Source organism: Equus asinus, chromosome 9 (assembly GCF_041296235.1).
Source record: "Equus asinus isolate D_3611 breed Donkey chromosome 9, EquAss-T2T_v2, whole genome shotgun sequence".
NCBI lineage: Eukaryota > Metazoa > Chordata > Mammalia > Perissodactyla > Equidae > Equus > Equus asinus.
Window position 1 is genome coordinate 30505857 of NC_091798.1, and position 27280 is coordinate 30533136.

At 48.4% G+C, this 27280-nt stretch overlaps 2 protein-coding genes across 8 annotated transcripts in view; one reads left to right on the top strand and one right to left on the bottom strand.

The window, feature by feature from the left end:
- PDE6A (phosphodiesterase 6A) overlaps positions 1 to 14227 on the top strand; it is a 60416-nt gene extending 46189 nt beyond the window's left edge. Inside the window, exons 20-24 of one of the 3 annotated variants that reach the window (XM_014852612.3) lie at positions 8508 to 8571; positions 8850 to 8924; positions 10411 to 10494; positions 12256 to 12403; positions 13899 to 14227. In XM_014852612.3, coding sequence (XP_014708098.3) covers positions 8508 to 8571; positions 8850 to 8924; positions 10411 to 10494; positions 12256 to 12403; positions 13899 to 13978 — 451 coding nt within the window. In that variant the 3' untranslated portion in view covers positions 13979 to 14227. The remainder of the gene's footprint in view (positions 1 to 8507; positions 8572 to 8849; positions 8925 to 10410; positions 10495 to 12255; positions 12404 to 13898) is intronic. The other 2 variants (XM_044777841.2, XM_070517201.1) reach the window with 2 other exon arrangements.
- A 4465-nt stretch (positions 14228 to 18692) lies between these two features.
- PPARGC1B (PPARG coactivator 1 beta) overlaps positions 18693 to 27280 on the bottom strand; it is a 125692-nt gene continuing 117104 nt past the window's right edge. For all 5 annotated transcript variants that reach the window (XR_011505759.1, XR_006532712.2, XM_044777842.2 and 2 more), the window contains 2 exons: positions 25844 to 25998; positions 18693 to 24947 (listed from right to left, as the gene is read on the bottom strand). Coding sequence is in view for 3 of the 5 variants with exons in the window: in XM_044777842.2 (XP_044633777.1) it covers positions 24847 to 24947; positions 25844 to 25998 (256 nt within the window). In the remaining 2 variants the exon portion in view is untranslated. The remainder of the gene's footprint in view (positions 24948 to 25843; positions 25999 to 27280) is intronic.

Consider the following 27280-nt stretch of genomic DNA (forward strand, 5'->3'; position numbering starts at 1 on the left):
ATACAGACGCTCATGGATGGGGTCCAGGGAAACGATGTTCTTTTTCTTAATAGTATCTCCCTGAGAAAGCACAGTGGGTGAGGCACTGGCAGTTCCCTCACTCTTCTCCCACTTTACAAAATAAAGGCAAATTTGCCTTTTCTCAAACCTTTCTATGGTGCTCAGAGGCAGTCTTCCTCAGCAAAAAGCGGAAGATTGGCAGCAGTTAGCTCAGGGCTAATCTTCCTCAGAGAATGTGTTTTGTTTTGGGGGGCAAAATTATACTCTGAGACTGTCTTTACCAATAGTTTACACAACACAGGTTGCGGGGGGATTTATAATAGTTTTATAAGTCAGTAGCACACAGGATAACATCTCTTAATGAGCCAATAAAGAGATAATGTAACATAACTCCAAACCAATGATAGATTAATCACACTGTTGTCCCAGGCAAAGGGAGAGGAAAGGAATAAAGTCCAAATCTAATCAAGGTGTGCCTTTTTATAGGAGGAGGCACTTGGCCAGCGCAAAATAAAAGTTCCTTGTTGCCAGGGGACGACAGTGCCAGTGTTGCCAGGCAGGCTGACCTTCATGGGCCCGCTTCTCGGCTTGTCACCACATAAGGGAGTCGCCCTTACCACCATAGGAGCTAATGACCCAAGGTCTTCAGAGAGTTTATTTAGGTCAGCCAAGTGTTGCCTTGCCCAGACCAAAACTCTTGAATATTCCTTAAAAACTCCGGGCAGTTAGAGTCTAAATGTCCCCTTGTCGTGGTTTCTTCTCCACATCTTATTACCGATAAGCTCCCAGCAGTGTTCATCTTCAGCTGAGCTACTGACTTCTTATCGATGATAACAGATGAAATGATGACATCCTGACACAACTTGATTCATTCTTGTCTCGAAACAACTTTTTTTGTCTTTGTCATAAACAAATGCATTGAAGCAACTTCACTTGTCATTAAAAAATGGATTTGAAATCATATCAAACCAATACACAACAGAATGTACCACTGTCCAGAGGTAGTCCCCTGATATGAGGGTAAAGGTCCATCGATAACAAGTACTGAGGGTGGCAGCACCTGACTTCATCCATGCCACTATCTAATCGATCATCTGTCTCTCTGTCTGTCTGTCCATCCATCTGTCCATTCACTCACCCACCCATCCATCTGTCCATCTGTCTATCTATCTTTTTACCTATCTATCTATCATCTATCTATCTATCTATCTATCTATCTCATCTACCTATCCATCTAACTAGTCCATCTACATACCCATCCATTTATCTACCTCTAGCTTTCTTTTTTTTTTTGAGGAAGATTAGCCCTGAGCTAACATCTGCTGCCAATCCTCCTCTTTTTGCTGAGGAAGACTGGCCCTGAGCTAACCTCCGTGCCCATCTTCTTCTACTTTATATGTGGGATGCCTACCACAGCATGGCTTGCCAAGCGGAGCCATGTCCGCACCTCGGATCCGAACCAGCAAACCCTGGGCCGCCGAAGTGGAATGTGTGAACTTAACCGCTGCACCACTGGGCTGGTCCCATACCTCTATCTTTCTTAAAATTAAAAATAAAAAATAAGGTGGGTGTCATCGGGATGCATTCTAACATGCTTATTTGAATTGAAAAAGAGAATTAGATTCTTTCTGACACAAACAAGTCTGATTTGCCTGCTTTCGTTGACAGTAAAAGACTGGCATTTCCAATTATGTTATGTGGCAAAATTTCCGTACATTAAATGAGTCAAATCTGCAGCTTCAAAGTTTCAATGAAAACCTAGTTAAAACTTGTTATACGATAAAAGCATTTTTGGGCTGGCCTGTGGCTGAGTGATTAAGGTTTCACATGCTGTGCTTCAGTGGCCTGGGTTTGGGGGTTCAGATGCCGGGCATGGACCTATTCCACTCCTCAGCCATGCTGTGGAGGCAGCCCACATACAAAAAATAAAGGAAAGAGGCCGGCCCTGTGGCTGAGTGGTTAAGTTTGCGTGCTCCACTTCTGTGGCCCAGGGTTTCGTGCGTTTGGATCCTAGGCACGGACATGGCACTGCTCATCAGGCCACACTGAAGTGGCATCCCACATGCCACACCTAGAAGGACCCACAACTAAAATATACAACTATGTGCCGGGGGTCTATGGGGAGAAGAAGAAGAAAAAAAAAAGAAGAAGACTGGCAACAGTTGTTAGCTCAGGTGCCAATCTGTAAAAAAAAAAAATAGAGGAGGATTGGCACAGATGTTAGCACAGGGCTAATCTTCCTCAAGCAAACAAAGAGGAGGATTGGCAACGGATGTTAGCTTAGGGCTTCCTTATACACAAAAAAAGATAAAAGCACTTTCTAAAAAATATAACATGGGAAGGTATGTTAAAAATAATAATCTTTTAAGTGACCTGACCCATTCTGAATATTTTGGGTTAACCAAAGTGCTTCAGAGAAAGTGTCAGGGTGTAATAAATGGTCACATGAGAAGGCTTGGTCAAATCTTTATGGCCTGCTTCCCAGAAGTTGAGCAAGTGAGTGATTCTAATATTTGCTTTAAACAAAATTGAAGGAGAACCTAACTGAATCATAGCTCATAGATCATTCAGAATAGTGATCACAGTATAATTTTCAGCAGTTAATCTAGAAGAATTGAAAGAATTGAGTGACATTGTGGTAACAAAACTCCTTCCATCCCAAGACTTCTAATTACGTGCATCTATAAAAATAAAAAGTTGGCATAAAACAGATGCTAAATCCTATCTCAGCCTAGCAATAGGAAATATTCATTTGTTAACTGATTTTTTAAAAATAGCCCCATCCCATCTCATTTAAGAGATGAATTCCCAAAAAATTTACTTTGAGTGTTTAATAACTATTTCTAAAAATAGGTATATTTTTTGTTGTATTGGTTAATTGTGTAATAATAATAACTTTAAAAAAGTTTTCAACACTTGGAGGCCTATGGTCAAAGGAAAAATTTTTAGTTATATAATTTCAGTTAATGGACGTAGTTGGTTGCAGATAAGTATGAAAGAGTGAACAATGAAAGACTTTTCATATATATATATACATGCTTGAAAGTTTTTCATTAATATATATGCATATATACAGACACATACATACAGACACGCATACACATGTACACACACATATAGAGAACATTAGGATGAAATCTGTGGAGGAAATCAAGCGGAAATACGAGTTTACAGAGAAAAGGAAGGATGTAAAATTCCAGACTCTTAAAGGAACGTTTATTCAAGTGTTTTTAAATGGATGATGGGCTGCCGGTTGCTGTGAAATTGCTATGCTATTTAGATTCCTTTGTATTTAAAGAATGATATAACAATTTTATTTTATAGTGTCAATATTTAGATTGTGTTATGAACTAGATTCTTTGGAAATATTTAAACTTATGATTAAACAAACTCTGTGTGGTGGAGAGCTGTCCTATGCATTGTGGGATGTTTAACAGCATCTCTGGTCTCCACCCCCTGGATGCCAGTAGCGGTCCCTCCCTCTCCAGTGGTGAAAGCAAAAATATCTCCAGACATTGCCAAATAGCCCCTGGGGGCAGAAATAGCCCCTGGCTGAAAACCACCTCTGTGAAGCAATCTTGGGGGCCATCAGTTAAGCGATTAGAAATGTAATTACACCTGGGTAGTGTTGCTGTTAGACAGTCGCGGCTTTGGCACCAGACAGCCTAAGTCTCAGCCCTCTCATTTATTGGCGGTGGGACTTTGAGCACGTTACTTCGCCTCTCTGTGCCCCAGTTTCCTCATCTGCTCAAAGAGGATAAAGGTGGTACCTACCTTATGGATTATCGTGGGGGCCGAGCCGGAGCATGTGGAGTGCTGTGCAGCCTCTCTCGTGACAGGTAGTGGTGTAGGCGCTCCCTATGGTGTAATAAGACGTACATATTTGGTCTTTGTCCCCAATTCTTGACCCATAGCTCTAAAACCCTTAGAATTTTCAGAGAGATAAGAGTGTCTGTTCTAATGAGGCAACTCCTGGCAGGACCCCGAATAGCTTCAGGATAGGGACTGATTGCCAGAAAGACCAGGCTCTGATTAGAAGTTTGGAATTTTCAGCCCCGCCCCCAATCTATGGCGAGGACAGAGGGGCTGGACACTGAGTTAATCACCAGTGGTCAGGGATTGCATCAACGGTGCCCACGTGATAAAACTTCCACACAGCAGACTTCGGAGAGCTCCCGGGTGGGTGAACACCTTGAGCTGCCGGGAGGGTGATGCACCTGAAAAGGGCGTGGACACTCTGCAAGCACCCCACACCCCACACCGTCTCCTCCACGTCTTTTCCATTTGGCCAGTCCCTGAGTTGTACCCTTTGTAATAAACTGGTAAACGTAGGTAGAGTCTCCCTGAGTTTTGTGAGCTGCCCTAGCAAATTTCCGAACCTGAAGGGAAAGTTGTGGGGCGCCACCAGCCGACAACTTTGTAGCCGAGTGGGACAGAAGTGTGGGGAACCAGGGGACCTCACGCTTTTGACTGACCTCTGAAGCGAGGACAGTCTTGTGAGCCTGAGCCCTTAAACCTATGGCATCTGCACTAGTTAGTGTCAGAACTGCACTGAATTGCAGGACAGTTGGTGTCAGCATCGGTTGCTGCGAGGAGAAAACCCGACGCTTCCTTCCTGTGCTTTGATTATCTTGGAGTGCTTGCGTCAGCCAGCTTCCTTTAGTCTGAGGTCCACACCCAGCCCCCTGACACATCCTAAACCAATTTTGCTAGTCTGCACGCTATTTCTTGGACCACTCTAGGTGAGGATGTTTACTCTAGGGCCAAGATGTTAAAATAACTCTAGAGGGAGGGTGTGACTCCCCATTCCTCGTCAAATCCTTTATGTCTGCACTTAATCCCAGATTTCACTCTTGGCTCAGGTCTGACCAAACCATGAGCTTGGAAGGGCTTAGAGATCCTTTGTGCTGGGATATGAGGCCTGCCACCTGTTTTCGTCCGGGCTCGTGAGCTGAGGACGGCTATTCCATTTTCTAATGGTTGGGAAAGAAATCAAAAGAAGAAGAAAACTTTCTGACAGATAAAAATTACAAGGAATTCAAATTCCAGTGCCCGTAAACAAAATTTTGCTCTTTTATGGAGGGCCGCATTATGACTTCCGTGGGTCCTAGGCACTTTTGCTTTCGTGGCTCCATCCTCCATTAAAATAACTAAATAAATAAAAATTATATTTTGTGACTGTGTTGGTATAAAGACAAATATAATCCAGGTTGAATTCATTATTATATTTATTCATGATTATTATATTCTTTTTTTCTTCTGATTTTACATGAAATTAAGATTGAAACATTTCCATGGGCCCCTAAAGGTACGCTGGGCCCTAGGCACTCAGCCTAACAGATCAGTGACCCTGACTTGATTATCTACAGCTGCTTTCACATCACAATGACTGAGGAGAGAGACCAGGGGGTTTGCAAAACCTAAGATATTTACTATCTGGCCCTTTACAGGAAAAGCTTGCCAGCTCCTGATGTAATGTTTTACAAATGAGGAAAGGGAGCCCCAGAGAGACAAAGTGACTTACCTGGGGTCACACAGGCATCAGTGGAGCATCAAGGACTGGAACCCAAGTCACCCCACCCCTTTCCCACACACCCACAGCTTCTCAGGCTCCCCTCAGGCCTTCCCTGCAGGCCACTCTCTCCAGGTCTGGTGTAATTCTAGGGCGTGTTGGAATGTCTGTCCAGGCTGCCTGGAATGCTCTCAGGACTCAGGCAGGAGCCACTGAGCTGCACAGCTGAGTTGAAGAGACGTTTGACTTGGGGACGGGCCAGGTGAGCAGGAGCTCAACTTGCTTCAGTCAGCTGAGCTCTATGACCTGGGCGACCCTGGACGAATGGTTAATGTGATGAAGGTGAGGATAATGAAGATGACGACAATGGGTGCACTTACAAAATCCTCTTATGTGATGGTTATGATAACCCTTAGGACGGATGCATATATTACACTGAATCATATGACATTGCCGACTTTCGACTGTTTTTGACCCAATCTATCCCCAAGCCCTGTTAACTTCTTAAATGCCTTGTCCATCTGGACACTTCTTTTTATTGCCCGCTCCTTCTCTTGTCTGAATCCTGCAATAGCTCCCTAACTGGGCTCCCTGCTGGCCTTCCCCTCCACACTGAGGCCACAGTGACGCCTGTAGAATGCAAATCTGACCACTTCACCCTTCTACCCAAACTCTTCCATGGCTTTTCCTGTTGCTCTTAGCGTTGTCGACACAAATAATCCATAACGGATCTATAAATCAAAATTAGGGTGAGTTTATTCTGAGCCAGATCTGAGGACTAGCCCGGGGCCTTCCTTCCCCAAGGAAGGAAGGGCACCAAAGAAGTGGGGTGTACAGTGTGGGTACATACCCTCAAAGAGCATGTATCACATATGGTTGGAATGTCCCTTTTACAACAGTCACGAGACTGCGTAGCCGTCGCGATTCACGTAGCAGGTACCAGGTCTGTTGTCTGGGAGCTGGGTGGTCAGCGGGTGGGCGCAGCAATCAATCCCCAGCCTAGGAGAGATACTTATCCTTAAGGAAATGCCAATGTGGGGGAAGTTGCGTCTTTATCTTAAGGGCATTTGTCCTTAATACCAAATGCTTAGAGCAGATATACAATGCAGGCTCAATGGCCACGTCAGGCCCTTTTGGAAAAACAAGGTTGGGCCAAATTAGTTTTATACCAAATGGCTTCCTCAGATACTCCAATATATGCTATTGCTTGCTACTTATTTATCAGCGTGAAGACCTCCCCTGGCCACGCTCCGGTCCCCGCTCACCTCTTGGGTCTCCTCTTACCCTTCTCCCTCCTGCTCCCTGAGCTCTTCCCATCTTCCAGCGCTTTGAATGTCCAGGTTTCCCTCCTCCAGACTTCCTTCCTCCAGAAACTGGATGTTCTCTCTGCCTGGAAGGTGTTTCCCTTCTCCCTTCTTTACCAAGCTACACCTCCTGCAGATATCTGTTCAGGATCACTTCCTCCAGGAAGCCCTCCCTGACCTCCCAGACCCATTTTCCTAGCATGGAGCTCCTTTCCTTCAGAGCAGTTGTTTACATGTTTACATTCAATTGTGTGATAAATGTGCCACTCCCCTGCACGTCTGCAAGCTCCTGAGAGCAGGGACCCTGGGAAGCAGTCTCTGCCTGGTGTCTGGCACACACAGGTGTATAAGGATGGATAGATGAATACTCCCTACGGTCACCTCCTGGCAATCCCGAGTACTCTCCACTGTGCCTCTGCCCACTATACCCTTTCTTCCCCCTCTTGGAGAGCTCCTATGCACCCTGTGAGGCCCTGCTCCACTGTCACCTATGGGATGCCCCCTGAGCTGAGCTAGTTGCTCTCACCTTTGCTTTTTTTTCTTTTTTTGCACCTTGTACTTCTTTCTGCTGTCCCACTTAGCACATTGTGATGACAGACATTTTGTTCTGCTCCTTGAATGACTGTGAGCTCCCTGTGGGCCTCTCTGGATCCCCAACACCTAGCACAGCACCTCGGCCCCAGGGCTCGTAAGGGAGTGGTGCTGTCCTTAGGGCACAAGACTTTGTTTTTATTCATGTTTTATTATTTTTATTTTATATATATATTTTTGCTGGGGAACAGTCACCCTAAGCTAAATCCACTGCCAATCTTCCTCTTTTTGTATGTGGGCCACCACCACAGCATGACCACTGACAGAAGAGTGATGTAGGTCCATGCACGGGAACCAAACTGGGGCCGCCAAAGCACAGCGTGCTGAACTTAACCACTAGACAACCAGGGCTGGCCCTGCACGAGGTTTTGGATGGGCTTTTCTGGTGCCCAAGCGTCCTCCCCCTGATTCCGCACACACACCAGCTCTCTGTCTATAAAACACTTAAATGTGTTTCCCCAGCTGTGGGAGTGATTTTCACATGATCTCTCCAGCCCAGAAAAGGAAACATCCAGTGCTTTCCTGAAAACTTCATCGTGGATCAATTATAGAAAAAAATGTCTGAAATTGACAGAGGAGCCGGGAGGATGATGAGAAGGAGGTTGAGAAACTCCGTTCTACCCTAGACAGGAGAGAAGGAACTCAGGATGTGTTGGGATTTAAATGAAATTGATGTTAGAAATGCCTAGAACAGTGCACGGCACATGATGAAAACGCAGTGTGTGTTCACGATAATCGCCAGTGTTTACTGCGCACGTAGAATGTTCAGGCACTATGCTAAGATTTTTACACACATTTTTTCATTTAATCTTGCACCCACTCCATGAGGAAAGTACTATTATTACAGGTAAGGAAACTGAGGCCTAGTGAGGTTGGTTTAATTGCCCAAGGTCAAACCTTTGGTAATTGACAGAGGCGGGATTTGAAGTTTGTCCGACCTCAAAGCCCAACCTCAAGATGCAATAGGGCGGTGACCCCTCTCCTCACAATGGCTTGAGGTCACCTACTAGTGGGGGGAGAGAAAGGAGAGACAGATGGAATTGACCAGCATTGGCAGGCTTAAATGTTTCTGGACTGATGGAAGGTGTCCTTGTGCCCAGGGCCATGATGATGACCGCCTGTGATCTCTCAGCCATCACCAAGCCCTGGGAGGTGCAGAGCAAGGTATGGGCTCCTCCTGACCCAAGGGGAGGGGAGTCTCAGTAGGGGTGGCAGCAGCTGATGTGGCCTGGACTCTCCCAGCTCCACCTTTGCTCCATCCTCCTCGTCCAAGACATGGAAATTACTCTAAGACCTCTCCAATGATGACAACAAAGTGAGGGTGGGGGAGCAGAGGTGGGGTTAAGTTTTTGCTAAGCTGGAAACCCAAGTTGGGTGGGAACAGGGGCAGGAGGGTTGGGGCTGGGCCTTGACTCCGGGGGTGGGGGGTCTACCTGTTGCAGGTAGCTCTGCTGGTTGCGGCTGAATTCTGGGAACAAGGTGACCTGGAGCGCTCAGTGCTGCAGCAGAATCCCATTGTGAGTAGAGAGGGAAAGTCAACCTGATGCTGGGTGTGTGATCCCATCCTAATGGAGATCTGTGACCTTCCTGTGACACAGATGGGCCCCCTGACATAGAGATGTGTGATCTTGCCATAGAGATGACCTTTCCTAAGGCAGGGGCTCTCCAAAGTGTGGTCCCTGGACCAACATCAACCTCATTCCTTGGGAACATGTTAGAGATGCAAATTCACAGGCCCTAGCCTAGACCTACCTAAGCAGAAACTCTGGGAGGGGGCCCAGCACTGTGTGCCCTCCTAGGTAATAATAAGCCCTCCTGAAGTTTGGGAATCCTGCTCTAATGTCCACATCTTAGCTCACTCAGTTAAGTAGAGATTGACAAGTGGACACTGAAACTTGGATTTCCCTTTCAGCTCCAGCATTCTAGGAGTCCACCTCCCTGGCCCTGTTCTAACAGCACAGAGCGTGCAAAGGGAAGACTTTGTAAAGCTGAGAACCCATTGATCTTGAAAGCTAACTCGGCTGGACAGTCAGCTGGCTCCCCACCAGAGACCAGTTAGAGGGTTCAGAGGGCCCTGAGCTAGGGCAGGGCTAGAAAGTAGAGGCGGGGAAAAGGGAGAGACATTCTGGGGACAGAACCATGGATATGGGTATGTGCTAAACCTGTAACAGTGCTAAGGATGCTGGGGCAACTGTGAAGCTTAGGTAGGGCCTGAGGGAGAGTGGAGGGCTGTGAGCAATGGACTAGCATCCTGAACAGGAACAGCAAGAGCCAGTGGGATTCGTATCTCTTGCCTTTCTTTATAACATTTTAAAATGTAGAGAGAGGAGTCAACAAACTGTATGTCCCCATCGGCCAGATTCAACCATTAGCAATCGGCTGCCATGCTTGTTTTATCTATTCCCCCATGCATTTTTTTAGCTTTCCATTGAAGTAAAGTAAATCCCAGATGTTATCATTTTTTCCGTAAGTACTTTAGCATGTATCTCTAAGAGATGAAACACACACACACAACCACAGTACCATTATCACACTCACAAAATTGGTAATAATTCTTTAATATTCTTTAATCCCCAATCTCTGTTCATTTTCCCTGATAGGAGAATAAAAATAATCTAGTTTGATTTGTTCAAATCAGGATCCAATCAAGGACCACACTCCCTCCAGTTATGTCTCTTAAATCTCTTTTAATCAGTAGAGTTTCCTCCTGTTTTTTTTTTTTTTTTTTTTTTTTGTATGCCGTTTATTTGTTGAAGATGGTGGGTCTTTTGTTGCATAGTTTCCCGTTTTCTGGATTTGGTTGATTGCATCCTTGTGGTGTTATTTAACATGTTCCTCTATCCCTGTATTTCCTGCAAACTGCTGGTCAGATCTGGAAACTTGATGAGTTTCGGGTTCGATCTTTTCCTTTGGGCAAGAATGCTTCACAGGTAGGGTGGGTCCCCCTGACTGCATCACGCCAGGAGGAGCCCAGTGCAGCTCACTCTTTCTGCCCCATGACAGCCCATGATGGACAGAAACAAGGCGGACGAACTCCCCAAGCTTCAGGTCGGCTTCATTGACTTCGTCTGCACCTTCGTCTACAAGGTAGGCCCTTTGCTTCCTCAGAGCCAACAAGATGTCTTCGATCAACCTGGGATTCCAAAATGATATCAGGAATAGTAAACCCTGGCAAGTGACCCATGGGTGATACGTTACAAAGCACTTCTCATCTCCAGTGGCATTTGGTCCTCAGGACAGCCCTGTGGGGTCTGGGGTGATTATATACCCAGGCCAGAGCCTGGAGTTTTGCACACCCTAGCTGCTCAATTAATAGTTGTGGGACAAATGACTAAGAATGGTTTCAGACAGGGAAGGGGCAGGCAGAGCAGACATATGCCCTCCTGACGTCCTTAGTTGGTGGAAGTGTGATAGGTTGGAGTAACCCAATTGTCAAAACAGAATCCGGAATTCCTCTTTGAACTCTTCCTGAAAGTTATTCTCCCTCTTGAGGAACCCACCACTCCCAGATCCTTGTTATCTGTGCCACTTCCCATTTGGTATTTTTATTTTGGCCATGTTACACATGAGGAGGTGACAAATGACAGGGCCGGGGTCACTGGAGTGAGCCATGAGACAGGATTAGAGCCGGGCTCTTTCTGCTGTGCGAGCTGCAGTCCTTCTGCTCGGAAGGTGGGGTGCAGATGTTCCCAGAGTGGGAGCATGTGCCTCTCTGATATGACGTGGTCTAGTTGGGGTCCTCTCAGCAACCGGGCAGAGCAGCCGTGGTCTCCACTGTCAGCAGTAACACTGTTCACAAGGCAGACTGGGCTGGCGCTCGACGTGTGTTACCACACCAACCCTGGGAGGTGGGTCTTGTACTGTCCTGATGTCATGGCTGAGGTTAAGCTCTGTTGGTGACCTACCCAAGGTCCCACAGCTTGTGGCAGAGCCTGGATGGAACCCAGGGGGCTCTGAGCTCCGCCGGCTCTGGCTGGACCTCTGCAGTGGGGCCTGGATCTGCCATTCTTACCTTGGGCAAATCTACTCCATCAATCTGCACCTTGATTTCCTCACCTAAAATCTAGGAGCGGGGAATCTTGTTTTTCCACCTCACAGGAGTTTTTGAGGATCAAAGGGGATAAAGCGCTTCATAAACTGTAATATGTGGTGCTCAAAGGCAGTATTTCTACTCTTAGACTTAAGAGACCTTAAGAATCCTCGTCAAAGATCCCGATTTCGCTAAGCAAATATTTACTGAGTGTCTTTGTGCCCCAGACCCTGTGTGGGGCCAGGGCCACCTCAACGATGTCCCTACCCTCTCCAAGTTCACAGCCCCCGGGGAGACAGGCAAAGGGAGCCTGTACATGAGTGAGATGGGGAAAAGAGGCCTCGGGAGCTTCTTATAGGCGACTCGACTTACCTGGCGGGTCAGAAGAGGCTTCCGTGAGAAAGTGACATCTAAGTGGAGGCTTCAAGGGACAAGAGGGGACGTTAGAATGTTCCAGCAAAGGGAAGAGCTTGTGTGGAACCCACAGAAGGAAAGATACCCTGAGGGACTGACAGAGATTTGGAAGGCCTGGAGCATTCAGGATAGTGGAGGGGGAAGAGCACTGGGTCTGAGGGGTTTGAAAGTCCTGTGAAGGAGTTCACACTTCGTCCGGAAGGCTGGGGGGGCCACAGGCGCGTTTTAAGCAGGGATGGGATCTGGTTGACTGGAGGCCCCACAGCATCAGTACGCAGCCCGCTGGGTGATGGGGAGGCTGCTACGCAAGGCAGCTCATTCCAGTACTGGACATTCCCACTGTGCCTCCCCCGGAGCCTGGACCCTGGGCATGGCCCCTGTGCCAGAGGCTCTCTCTCTTCCAGGAATTCTCCCGTTTCCACGAGGAGATCACACCCATGCTGGATGGGATCACCAACAACCGCAAGGAGTGGAAGGCACTTGCCGACGAGTACGATGCCAAGATGAAGGTGCTGGAGGAGGAGAAGCAGAACCAGCAGGGAGGCAAGCAAGGTTTGTGGAAGGGGGATCACGGGGCGCCCCGTCCTCCCCTACACTGAGTGCTCACAGTGTGCCTGGCTGGTCGCAGTGCCTCACACACGTGGTCCCATTCAGGCCTCCCCACAACCTATTGGCCCCATTCTATGTATAAGGGCACTGAGGCTCACTAAGGTGAAGTATCATGGCCAAGTCACACCGTAAGTGGCAGAGCCTGATTCCCAAGATTGACACTCCCGGCAAGGCTTCCCCAACTGCCTCCCAACCAATGTAGGACAGATTCCAATTCTAAGGCTTTGGACATAGGGCCCTACCCAGGGACAAAGGAGAAAAACTGAGAATTATTGGTTGGAAGGAATTTTAGAGATCATATTTTCAGCCTTCTGTCTGATGTTTGAATCCTGTCTATATCATCACGAGCATTTGCTTGCACGCTCCCAGTGATGGAGTGCTCACTACCTTACATGACATCCTCATTCAATACCACTATTAGAATGCTCTTCCTTGAACTGAAATTCTTCTCCTTGTTGAAACCTCCACCTAGTGGCCACAGTCCTGCCTTCAGGAATCAAATGGGATTTGTTTGTTCCAACTCTTCCCCATCCACAGCACATTCCCCTCCCCCAGGTCATTTCTTTTACTGGTCATGTGGTTCTGGGTCCCTCACAGGACATGGCTTCTAGTCCCCACCCCACCCTGATGACCCTGCTCTGCACACCAGTCCCTCTACACACCTTCTTAACGTGGGCACAGTCAGGTCTCCAGCTCCACTCTGGGCAGTGTGGGGTGATTCTAAACTGGTGGCTGCAAATGTGGGGCTACCACGGATGGTTTTGCAAGTCGTGCTTATTCACAGCTCCAGGAGGCGTCCTATACATTACAGTCATCAGAGATTTGCATTGTTATTACAATTTTCCAGAAAATGGCAGTAAAGTGTCCTGAGGAAGATGCAAGTTTTTCTAATTTGCACAAATTATCTTTTGGGCTAGTGGCAGGTTATGCTGTGCAAAATTATGGCCTGCGGATGTCTTTTGCTTGGCCTACATCTTTTTTAATGAGTTTGCTGTCCATATTTTTAAATTGGGATATTTCAGATTTTAAAAATCCAGATTTCCAGCATTTCTTCTTAAAAGATCAAGATTTGGCCACACCAGTCTGCATTTCTGCATGACATCAATTAGCTGGAGCTAAGTGTCACCTGCTCCCTTTAGATAAGACAGGGGCGTCTCTCCAGTTTGTCACAATCTCCACCACTCCCTGTTGTCTCCCAGACATTGGTGCCAAGTGTTGGTTGCCATTTATCATCACGATTCTGCTGCTTTTTCTCTTAGTGTAGAGAAACATTCTTGGTTCCTCTGATTCACCTTACACTTGGCTTGCCCTCTTCGTTGTGATGATCTGTTGGCCTCTGAAAACCCCTGAGTTTGCAACTCTTGTCCAAACCAGGGTAAAGGGGGAGCCCCCTGCAACTTCCTCTCCCCCGTGTGTTCTCTTTCCTGTCTGATTGCAGCAGCCGCGGGAAATCAGCCCGGGAGGAGCGCCGGCCCAGGAGGGGGCGCACCTGCCTCCAAGTCGTGCTGCATCCAGTAGCACTAAGGGGGTCGGCTGACTGGAATGGCGCCAGCCTTCGTGGGAAGAGGTTCCCAGAGCCAGTGGAAAACGGCACACCCTATTGAGAAGTAAAAGAGACCTAGGACTTCAAAGCTGAAAGAGAATTTAGCTTATATCTTATCTAGTGGCTTTCAAACATTTTTTCAGCCTTGAGAACTTTTTATTGCACTAAAGCCAACATTCTAGCTTTCATAGACATCAATTAAACATTTAATTAATGTCGGATTCACCTGCCTGCTGAGAAGCATTTTTGTTCTTATACTTCCATTTTATTATAAAAATTTTCAGTCAAAGGTAGAGAATCGTACAATGAATCCCCACCAACCGTCACCCAGATTCCAGTATCAAGATTTTGCCACATTTGCTTCATCCATCCTTTTATATTTTTCATTTTTTTCTTAGCTGAAGTATTGAAAAGCAAATTCCAGACATATCATTTCACTCCTCCATTACACGTCTTTAAAGACATAGGGGTGTTTTCTAACATAACCACATGGCTATCACATGCAACAGATGAACAGCTAATGTCAGGTTGTGGTAGATGCTGTGATGAGCTGTACTTTCCGTAAGGGACCTGTGGCCCCAGTGGCTGAGTGCCGTCAGCAAACAGCCCTCAGGGTCAGCCCTTCAGGGAATACGTCAGTGGCAGGGAGACAATTTGCCCAAGGTCATGCCCTTTCCCAGGGTGGCCTACACCCAATGACAGATCCATGCCGGGTGTTAAGGCCTGGCCATCTTGGCCCAACGTGGCCCAACTCTGCAGGGCCAATCTAGCTCCAGGACTCCCCGTGGGGTCCACCAAGGCTGCCGCTGGGCTCGTGTGGCAGCTCAGCTTCCCCCTCTGCCCTCTTCCACTCCCTTCCCCTCCCCAGGTGTTGGTCCCAGGGTGCTCCCTAATAAGCACCCTGCAGACTCAGCCCATTGCAGGGGCTGCTTCCTGGGGAACTCGACTTATGACGTCAGCCCTTAATCAACTCTCCCGCATTGTTGCAAAAATGTCTAGGAGTTGGTTTGCTTGAGTCTGATCCAAACGAGGGTGACTTTCAGTTGTTGTTTCTTGGGTCTCTTTTAACCGACACAGTGCTCCCTCCTGTTTTTTCTTTGCCAGTGACTTGCTGCAGAAACAGGGTCAGTTGTCCCATGTTCGGGATTTGTCCCTTTGCTTCCTTGTGGGGGCGTAAAACGCATTCCTCTGTCCGCTGTTCTCCTGTAAGCGGACGTTGGCTCTAGAACGTCTCTTCCTCCCAAACAGAGGTTATGCAGAAATTAATATATTAGCAGTTGCTTTGAGGAGGAACACGTGGTTTCTCCAAACCGTTAGTACTGATGGACGCTAACCTCCCTTTTTATAGAGAAGAGGAAACTGAAGGCCAGCGAGGGGGTGGGCTGGGCCAAGTTCCTGGCACAGCTCCCCGCCTTCCCTCCAGAAGCAGATACCCAAGGTCACAGAGAACACCGTGTCCAGGGCGCACGGCCCCGCGACTCCTACGCCACATCAATCAGGGCCCCTGACGCATGGGCCCCACACATATTTGCAGGTCATGATGTCCGTAGGGAGCTGAGCCTGGAACCCTCTTCTTTTAGCTCTCAAGCTAGATTTTCCACCCTCTGGACATCGGCACGCTCAGAGCAGTGGTCTTCTAAGCAGAGGCATGTCCCTAACCACGTCACATGTAGTGGTTAAGCTGCAGGGTACACAGGAGAGATAAGTGTCACCCAAGAACATACAGGGGATGCTGCTGGTCCTGGCTCTGTCCCTTGGGCTGCCTCCCTCTGCTCTCCCTGGCTTCCCCGTCTTTCAAACAAAGGTCTTAATCCTTGCCAGGCCTCTCCCAGGGCTATGGGTAGAATGAGACTGTGCATGATGAGGACTACACCTAATGTCCATTAAGTGCCTACGATGCCCTAGGTACCCAGCATGACCTAATTTCATCCTCTCAACAACCCTATAGGGTAGAAACTATTACTAGCCCCACTTCTCACATGACGATGTGGAGATTCAGAGAGGTTAAGAAAGCTGCCCAAGGACATCCAGCTGATAAGTGGTGGAGTCAGGACTCAAAGCCAAGCAGCCTGACACCAGACTTCCAGCTTGTAACCAGTTCCCCTGCACTATACTGCGTCAGAGAATCAGCTTTTTTAGAACATAAAGGACCTCTGAGTTCATCTAAGCAAATCATCTTGTTTTATAGTTGGGGAAACCAGGGGCCAAAGAGGTGATTTGTCCAAGTTGGTACAATACAGAAGCGGCAGAGTTGGGTCTCAAACGCAGGTCTTGGGGTCCTTGCACCATTGACTGCATCTTTGAAGGGATTATTTCCTGTGACTCTGCGGCTGGGCTGCCTCCCCAGCTGTGTATATAGTGTGTATAGTCAACAGGCCATGGATAGGAGCCGCTCACTCGCCCATCCAGGAATTCCTGATCAGTGGGCCTGGGCACCCTGCAGTGAATGGAGAAGCAGCCATGCCTTCCTGGGGCTGACGCCTGGCGAGGGGGTGACAGACACTGAGCAATCAATCACTCTCATCCATGGCAGCGAACCTGCTGCAATGTGGAAACCCCTCCATTCACTTTAAAGGGAAAATCACGATGTGCTCCCTTCCAACCAAAGAAATCCAAACAGTTTCCTGGTTGAGGAAATAAATCACCTGCACAAGAACTAGTTTATGTAGGTAATAAACAACTACTTGAAAATAGTTTGCATATAACATGAAATGGAATGGCTTACTGTACCTGTTCTTGTTTGCGTATAACTTTCTTCACTAACGTTTCCACCCTTTGGGGGCACAGGGGGATCGTGCATTCCGACTGCACTTAAAAATAAAACTAAAGTAGTTTTAGTGCCAAATAAAGGCTAAATCCAAGAGTACTTTGAAACTGAGGAAATTACACACACACCCCCAAGCCTGAGTGTTGGAAGGCGCCACTTCTTCACTGCTCTCGTCGGAGAAGTGAGCAAAATGTCTCGATTCACCCAAACACGGTGCACAGTTCCAACCTGTTCTCCACATCCTCTGACCAGAAACCGTTTTGTAGTTGTCAACTGGTGAGTTTTTGCCTGAAACCATGTCAAAGTATCTCTTTGAGCACATGTATTTAGCGTTGAGTGTGCTTGTGTGAAACAGCTGGTACCCCAAGACAAGGGAGACCCTGTTGGGAAAGGGTCTCCCTTTATAAAGTCGTGGCAAAGCCGGTACAGGGACATCGGTTACGGGAGAGAAGTCTGAATGGCCCCTTAGGATCCATGAAAAGTGCTGTGAGGGAGGAAAAAGGAAGGAGAGTCTCGGGGTTGGGGGGGTGGGCAGCATCCCTTGACCGGGGTTTTCTCTGAGAAGGTGACACTGAAACCAGAATCCTTCCCCATGTCACGGCCAGAGCGTCCCTCAACGAACACGCAGGACTAATAAAGACACACCTGGGCAGGGCTGTGGGTGGCATTTTCTTTAATCTCCATAGTGTATTTCTTAAGTTTCTTTATAAGCAGATCACTTCACTATTTACAGTACATGAGCATAGAGATTCTACAGTTTTTGTGATGTAAACAGTAACTCCACAGCAGGAGTTTGAGAAAAGAAGCCAGTTCTGGAGTATTTACAGACGTTAAAATAGAACTTTATACTCACGGAATAATAATACATAGAGCAATTTGGTTAAATTATCTATGAAACTATAGAATCTGACAATGTACAAATACAGGAAAACATTTTCTCATTTAGAAGGTAAGACAGATAAATCACACCAGAAATAAAATAGGGGGGGATGACAACCACAATAATTAAAAGCAAGGAAGGTTTCTTCCTTGCCTCTTACAGATAAAGTATTTATATAAATAAGGACACAACCCAACAAAATGGAAAAAATATATAAAAATCCTCTACCAATTAAAAAAAATAGCAAAACTAAAAACTCGATTCTCAATCAGTAGCAGTGTCCTTTAAAAAATTAAAATTTAGCTTTCTATTATAAATAACAAAGCAGATGTGTCCCTCTGTGTAGGTGAAATTCTTGCACCTTTCTCAAGAAATGCATCAATGTAATTCCACACATACACACAAACAGGCGTGCACACGCAGACACACACACACGCGCACACACACACACACACACACAGCCTTGCGCTCATGCACCCCAGGCTGTAGTTACCTTGTTGAGCTTCCTAATAAATAATGCCCCCTATGGTAGTACCCCTGGGGATGCCCAAACTCACAAGTTTAGCCATTCCCTGGTTTGACCCTGTCACAGAGCCAGGGAAAGCCCTGACTCCCTATTGCTCAGAATTCTCTAGGCTGCATGGTCACACCAAGAGAAAAGGATTTGAGTCCAAGATCTGGAACCACTGGAAGGGACCATAGGGACCACCTTGCCCAGTCGATTAAGGCTAGCTACAGACACTGTCTCTTTAGAAACCTGGGGTTGGGGAGAGGGATCTTGTGTTGGTTTCAACATTAGCAGCTGCCTCTGATAGAGGCAGATGCTCAAAGCCGATGCTAATACCTTGGCACAAGGAGGTGAAGGGGTGGGTACAAATTCCAGAGCAGAATGCACCAAGCCAGACTTCCGGGTGGTTATCTCCCCCAGAAACCGTCTGGAAACCCAAGTGGTCCACTTCTCTGTTCCACTGACCACACGCCCCTTGAGATTTCCAACCTGTTTCTCTTGGAATCAGAACATCCATCAAGAAACAAAGTTGGGAAGAGTTTATGACTTTTTATTCCTAACACAAAAACACTTGACAAGATTTTTAAATACAAAATACGAAAACAAACACAAACTAACAACAAAAGAATAACCTGTTTGGCTATTTGGTGGACCATATCAAAGGCCATGGCCAGCCCCCGCACAGAATCCTCACACCCACCCTCTTGGCTTGTCCCGAGGGTACAGTGCGGGCCACCTAGCAGAGGTTCACTTAACAAGGACAGCAGCTGGGCTGCCAGTATTGCAGTTACAGTAAACCCCTCCCGGGCACCCGGACACAGGGCCCACTCCTGTCTCCTCTGCCCACAGGACAGCTGGTGCACTTGCATCTGCGTGAGCATCTACTAAGTGGCTGCTTCTGGAGTCTTCTGACTGGTGTGACACTGGGCTCTAAACATATGGACAGTTTGCTCATGACATTACATTTCCTTCCCAAAGTTGGTGCTGGACAGCAAGGTGGCAGAAAGGATTCATTTGCCTTCCATCTGGGTAGCTGGTGGATACAGTCTTTGGCCACTAGATGGCGACTAGACATTGATAAGGCAAAGTGCTGAGGTGGAGGCTGACCAACCGGTCCCTTTCCAAGTCACCCGGGAGCAAGGCTGGCAGAGTGGAAGAGGAGGCTTTATCAGGCTTCCCTGGAGGATCCTTCGACGGAAGATACAGCACAGAGCAGTTTCTAGCTATAGAAACAGCTCTTTGGGAGGGGGTGCACGGCCCAGACACTGACCGTCAGCAAAACCATTTTTTCTAAGCCCCCAGTTCGGGCAGTTGGATTTCTGTGCTGCTTCTGCACGTGCAAGGCATTCGGATGCAACGGAATATGGGAGAATCTGTCCCCCCCTCAATCTCGAAGCCTCAGTCCCCGCTGCTATACCATTAAAGAAACAGAAAAAAGCTGCCCTAAACACATTCAGTGGGATCAGTGCCTCCTGTTGTCCCATATGTTTTACAATCATTTGAAAGAAATGTGCGAAAAGTGCCCTAAGTTAAGCTGTTTTGAAAACACAAGTGTATTGCTAGTATTGTCTGAGAGCAAGAGAGAAACAGCCAAGTGGTCACAACATTCGGATTAAAAGCTGTTCGGTGGGGACGCTGACAAGGCTAATGTGAGATTCGACATCGCCACCTAGCCGCGCTGGGGGTTAACTTCTCACCGTCCCCACCAGAAACTATGGCTTAGATCTGCCCTGGGGAGTGGGCCTCCTGGAATAAGGTAACTCGGCCAGGACTGTGTGCGTTTGAGTCTGTTGCTGCTGGGTGACCTTGCCGAGCGAGCAGTCTCCCCCTGAACACGAGCTCAGCTCAGCCAGAGAAGGGAATTGGTTTCGCCGGTTGGTGATGGATGCCCGATGCTCCAGCATGGGAATCTGAGCCCGTCAGAGGCGAAAGGGCCTTAGTGCTCATCCCATCCAATATTCTCATTTTGCTAGATGAGGAAACAAGGGCCCAAGATGACATGGCAAGTAAGAAACACTGGGTTTCTCACTCCGAGATGGCTTACAGTTAAATGACTTGCTCCACAAACACATTTCAATCAATCAGTCGGGCTGTTTTAATTTTTTTTGTTTGGTTTTTTTTTTTTTTTTTTTTACAAAAGTAGGTACCAAGATTGAAACTCACCATTTCCTGTTTCTAGGGCCTCCAACAAAGAGGCCAGCAAAGGGCCACCTAGGATTGGTTCTCCTGCTGCTAGTATCTAGGAAGGCCTCTCAGCTCTCTCCTCCCTCGCACCAGCCCCCCTGCTGACCCTGTGTCCCAGTCCCTAGGAGAGGACCTCACACAGCCAAAGGAGACCTACGTTTGCCAGCGTAGAGACATGGAGCCAGGCTGCAGTGTTGTGGTTTTCTCAAAGTGCTTTTATTGGTTCAATGCAAAGTTAGCTTCTGGCTACCTCCTGGACGTCCTGCAGCTGGCTCCCAGGGGCTCCCCTGACCCCGTGCCTGTTTTGGGTCAAGGGCATCCCTGTGCAAGTGGGTTCCTAGCTCCCAAGCTCTCCCTCCATTCACCCTGTACCTCTGGACTCGGCAAGTAGCCCTGGAGCCCACTCGTGTGTGCAAATGCCTCAGGGACTTGGGGGCCAGCTTACACATGTTGCACAGAAGTACTAATGGGTCTCCTTCTGCCCCAGTGGGAAGGGTGAGCGGGTCCCCTTTCTTTGGCCAATGAAACTATTAGGTTCACTTTATCTGCTACTGTCCATCCAATGTCTTTCCTTGGTCATATCACAAATCCTCTGGGGCTGATTCTGCTTCACCGTTGGGATGACCCAGCTCTCAAGCTGCAGGCTCAGCTGTGACTTCAACTGAACCCGAGGCCTGGGATGGGGTTCCCACCTGTTCACGCAGAAGGATCACACGTCAGTGCCTCCTGCCCCCTCCACTCACCACCTGCCCAGTGGCCTCGGCATGCGTGTTGCACACGCCTAGAAGAAATCTCTCTCAGAACATCAACAAGCATAGGCTTTAGGCAATGAAAGACTTCCTGTTGCATCTCTTCCCACATCAGGACTCGGGTACTGAGTCTTCGAAGCTCAGAGCATTCCTTCTTCCCTCTTCCCAGCCCCAAAGCCCCCCGGAGCCCTGCCTCTCTGCTGAGCACATTCCACACGCAATGCTGTGAGATCTCATGGCAGATGCAGACACCTGACTGGTGCTTTTTGACTCCAAGCAGTTCTCAGGTTGGGGGGGCAAGCTGTGATGGGGTAAGCAGGACTGGGGGTGGGGCTTAGCTGCACTCCATCCACTCATATCCTTTACCTCTTTGATGCATTTTCCTTCGGTAACCAGAGCCCCCGAGAATGAGGATTCTGATTCAGTCTTGTAGACTGAGGAAGGAGATGGAAGAATTCCACTTAGCGGTTGGATCAGACATTTTGGGAGACACCAGCACGGCACAGAGACAGACAGTACAACCTGCCCTGTGTGGGCGGCTATCGACACAGTCTGCAGTAAGCTTTTATGGCAGTCACATGTAAACATCATCGAGAGCAAACACTAGGACAGAGCTACAACGAGATGGTTGCCAATGGCAGCTGCTCCCTCTGGGTTACTCCTTAATTTGGTGGGAAAGAGACCAAGGTTGACTAGTTTTCCTGGAGAGACCTTGGAGTCTCCTTGATAAATAATACACAGCACCGAATGAGTCTTCCGGATTGAGGTTGTCTGCAGGGTCAGCCAGTTTTAGAACCTGTAGCCTTTTACATACTGGATGGTAAGCAGAAACTGCTCGATGCTCTTGGAAGGCATCCTCTCCCATCACCGGCCCCCAGCTCTGACCTTATGTCCCAACGCCACACTCAGATCTCTGCTCTGCTCAAGGGCCAATGTCTAAGAAATAAGTGCCCTGCACTAATCTGAAGTGAAAGGGCAGCTTCAGCTGACCCAGAAGAGGGGAGGGAGAAACTTGTCCTTCCCTAAAAATCTGCATTTCTTTACCCTAAAGTACCACCTGACCACGGGAGAGCCTCTGGCCTAGTGCAATGGAGGAAGAAGCCCAGAGGAGGGGCTTAGAGGGGACCGAGTCCAACTCTGAATCCAGAGAGTGCTTTCCCACCGGCTTCCGCACAGTGAACTCAGGTTACTCCTCGGTGCAAACGAGGCCTTAGGGGAGGCAGCAGATGGATTTAAATTCGATTTGATTCCATTGTATTCCATAACCACGTACTGTGTGCCTACTGTGTGCTAGGCAGTGAACAGCTAGAAAAGGAATTTAGAATGTTCAGGTCTGTGCTGTGGAAAGTCCCTTTTTTGGTGTCCATCCTCATAAACCCTGCCTTTCCCAAACACGTTCATGTCCACTATTCCCCTCCCCACCCCCACCCCAGGTCCCAAATGGGACTGTGTGTCACAGTAGTATTGGGAGTCCTGTGCCAGGGAATGGCTTTAGGGGACTTTTTTCTCATAGATCAGGGTATGACAGACGGGGATGGGCCAGCATGAAACCCAGCCACCATATGTTTCTGTGTGATGGAAACCTTTCAAAGATAGGCCAGGATGTCGAATAGGTTAAACTCTGATCAATTAGTAATGGCTGCCCAGACCACTGTGTTGAGGATTCCAATAGCATGACTGAGCTCAAAGAACATGAGTGCTGTGGTCAATTAGTTATGCCTGCCACTGGCCAAGGATGTAGGAGTAGTGGTGCACATGCCATGTATCTGCCATCTTGAGCTAGACCATGCCTTCATAGAAACTAAGACTGTTAGAGCTGGCAGGGACTTTGCAGATCAACTTGCCTCATTCTCTCCCTCAGTCCATTTCACAGAAAAGAAAATTGGGACCCAGAGAAGTCAATGACTTGACACACAGGTGCTCAAATTCTCTATTCCTTCTAAAGCCTGTCTCCTCCACCCTTCTCCATGGGCTTGAAGTATACTTATCGCCTAGGACAAGTTCATCAGCTCAGTTTACCTACTGAGGTATTTGATCATCTTAAAAAAAAAAAAAAAATCAACTACCAATTCTCAGAGGACTAGGCCTGGCACTAGGAATATATTAAATTAGCTTGTTTAGTTTAATAAGTCAGTTTCAAACGCTTTTAAAGCAGCAGGGCCTTTTTTCTTTTAAATACAAAAACTTCCCAGGGAACCCTGATGTCTGAAAGAGATCAAGTTGGAGGTGCTTGATTTGTCTGAAGCAGAAGCAATGTGCCCACACCCTGCTGGCCACGCCCTCCCTCCTGAACAGCCTCCAAGGCACCCGCAGAACATCCAAGCTGGACGTGGCTTTGCCATCACTCAAGAACACAAACTTTAAAGTGAAGCCTGATTAGAATGTGCTCTAAGTTGAAAAGGAGCTTGGAGATTGTCTTACCCCGCCTCCACCCCTCCCATTCCCTTCTGTGGCCCCCGCCACCAAAACAACTTCTCAGGCGAGGGAAAGGGAAACACAAGCTGAAGGGAGTAGGATGGGTTGGTGGCTGGCCCAGAAAGGATGACTGCTCCCAGATCACCTGCCCATGCCACTCTAGGTGTGTCACTAAAGTTCTGATGGTGTGTCCACAGGTGTAGGCAAACCACAGGACCCCTTGGATCAAGACACGTGCCAGAGCCTGAACTTGCCTAAGGCTGGCGAGTTAGCTGTTGACTTAACTCCCAAAATGAGCCCCTAGGCATCTAGCCTGTTGCCCAATTTAGCTGAATTCACTTCCACCAGCCCCTGAAACTCTGCATCTTTACCCCAGTGACTGCAGGAGCATAAGTCCTGCAGGAAGCAGGAGGCCTGGGCTGGGTCACTGCTCTGCCCTCTCCCTGGCCGTGAGACCGTGGGCAAGTCATTTTGCCTCTCGGGGCACTACCTGCCTCCCCTGGAAAAAATGAAATAATGCAGCTCACATGCCTCCCTTACAAGCCCGTGAGGATCTGAGCACTCATGGCCAGGCACAAACTCTAGCACGAGCTGGGCACCAGATGAGGGCTCTGATTGTAACCAGACCCAAAGCTGCTGGATGAGAGAAGGGCAGGGCTTGGCAGAAGAGGCCCAGAAACCTGTCTCCATGGCTCCTAGTCGTGGCTGCAGGCCGTGCCTCCCCGGGGACCAGCCTGCTGGCCACCCAGCACCTCGGGGGCGTTCTGGCAAAGGGAGCACAGCAGCCCAGTGGCAAACACCTCATGACAGTGCATAGTTAAAAACCAAGGAAGCGATACAATAATCCCAGGCACAGAACGTCTGAGCCATAAATACATTATTTTAAGGATATACTTTTTTTTCTTCAATTAAAAATGAGTTTATAATCCTGATTCTATTCACGAGTAACAATTTCATCATCACACACTACAGACAAGAAATGTCATGGTGAACATGGCTGCATGTCTACGAGGGGAAGTCGGTCGGGAAGGAAGGGGAGATGGGTGACCGACCCAGCACTGGAGGCGCACCCGGGACAACCCGTCAGGAGCAAGGACACTAATGTGGCAGTGGGACGTCAACACCATGGAAACTCACAGACAGAAGCAGCTTTGTTCAATGTAAACATTGATTTTTTTTAAAAGGACAGCAGTTTCAAGTCTCTCTCTCTCTCTTACGTGTGTTCTCTCACGCGCTCGCTCTCTCGCCTTCTCATATACTTAATTTCTTTGAAAACGTAAACATATTGGAAGGGCCTTGTCTGAGGTATTGAGGTATATCCTCGAAGGTTAAGGCTGTTATCAATGCAGGCTCCGCTGGGCCTCCTTCAGCAAGCTGTCAAAATCCATGGCTTCATACTTGCTTTTCACTGACGCAGGAAGGGCCTCTTCTGAATTGGAATCTGGGCAGGGGGGTGGAGGAGTCAGTGAGCAACTTAGAAAGGCCTGACCATCGGAAAATCAACCACCAGCGTGAGCCCGGTGGAGGAGATGTGGCCCAAGGCTTCAGAGAGCACTGGACAGTGAGCATCGGCTCTGCCACTCTGCTGTGACAGCAACATCTCAGGGCCTTGGCCACCCTGTTTGTAGAATGGGGGGTCTGAATTCGAGCACCCCAGAGCTCCTTTCCAGCTCCGATATCCTATAATACTACTTCCCCACCCAGCGTCTTGCCCATTAGGAAATGTTGCAGAAGTCACATGAGGGGGCCAACAAACGAGGATGCCTTCATTGTACAGACATGGAACTGGGTCCCATGAGTGGACATGGAGACAGGTGGAGCGATGCCGGGCTTGGAACCATCCTAAGCCTCCTGTCACTCAGCCCTGTAATAGGGAAGCTGCAATGGACTCTGCCCTACCAATAATTCTTTCCTAAATTGTACTTCTTCGTCCTTGTTCACCAACTTGTCCCCAAATGGCAAGAGCAGAGTGATAATATTGTTTCATTGTGGCCCATTAATGGACAAGGCTGGTGCCTGTCAGGGCCACCATGGAACGCCTCTCCAGGGGGCAGGGCAACCACCAGCCCTGTGAGCACAAGACTGGATCTTCCAAGAGACCATGGGAGGCTTCATCTCTTTGGTACCAGTCCTGGGATGGGACGAGATGGACCAGAGACCACAAGAACAAGATGGTGGCCTCCAGGCAAAGTGGCTGCAAAGTTATGCCAAGCAGCACGTTGGAGCTGGGGCTTGGGAGCTGTGTCCAGAGGGGGCTTTGGTCTGAGTTTCAGTAAAGGAGTCACTGCCCCTCGTGCTTTGGGTCTTCCTGGACCGTGGCAGGGCCCGTGCACTTACCGTAGTCAGTGTGTCTGGGCCAGCAGAACTGCCGCAGCCCTCCGAGGCTCAGCTGGAGCGAGGGCTCGTTGCGCTTCCGCAGGGCAGCGCCATTCCTCAGCGAGAGCGCGGCGTGCTCAGAACGCCGGTAGGTGATGAAGCCGTACTTCTCGCCCCTGTGGGGAGAGGACAGGGGACCATGTCACAGGGCCAGCTTGGTTGACACTGTCAGACCACCCATTACTAGGTGAGGAGCAGAAAGCCACAATAATTCGGTAACCATGTTGCCTGGCTCCCAGATAGAGATGACGACAGTCGCTGGGCTGACCTCTGCAACGTAGTAATAATAATAATGATGATGATGATAATAGCAGGTGAGTTACTGAATGTGTGCCACCACACTACCTCCACACTCCAGATGGCCCTTTGAATGGATGCTGCTCTTATCTCCACCCTCAGGGATGAGGAAATGGGCTCAGCGGAGTTCAGAATTTGCCCAAAGGCAAGTGGCAGAGCAGGGATTCAAACTCAGGCCTCCTGCTCTGAAAGCCCACGCTCTCCACACTCCCCTGGATCTCCTTCACAATCGCCACTTGCCTGGGTTTGCCATGCCCACGCCCCCATCCCTCTCTCCCGCGTCCTTTACTTCCCTGGCTGCTAACTTGGCCTTCCCACTTCCCTAACATCGCTGGCATTCTATATACATCTCATCCTTTGTGGTGGACATCGGTTACGCCTGCCTGCTCAGCATCCACTCTCCTTCCTCTGACAACATCACCATGAGCTCAGCCAGGCTCAGGGTGCCAGGGTAAGTCACATGATGCTGGCCCTCCCTGGCCTCAGTGATTTGTTCAAGGATATCACCCAAAGTGGAACCCCAACGAATCCATCCCAGGTCTTTGTTGGAACCTTGAGGGAGACTCCTGATTCCCTTGGTAGGAGATAAGCTTAGAGCTGTAGGCAGCTACTTGGTGACCATGAGGGAAGCACGCCTGAGAAGGATGTCAAGGCGAGGGGGGTGTAAGTCACTTCTACCCTCTGACTCTTCAGTTCCATGAACAATGAGAAAGAATCCTGACTGATACATCCATCCATCCATCCACTCTGTAGACTCCTCAAGGGCAGAGACAATGTGGCCTTCTCCTACCACTCAGGACAGGCTTACCAACAATAGGTGCTTAATAAACACTCAACTGGACCACATTTCCTGACACCTCTCTGAACCAGGCCAAAGTGGGAATGCTTCTGCCTCTTTAAATGTGAGACTGGTAGTGTGTCTGAGATATGTGTTTTTTTTGTTGTTGAGGAAAATTAGCCCTGAGCTAACATCTGCTGCCAATACTCCTCTTTTTGCTGAGGAAGACTGGCCCTGAGCTAACATCCATGCCCATCTTCTTCTACTTTATATGTGGGACGCTTACCACAGCATGGCCTGCCAAGAGGTGCCCTGTCCGCACC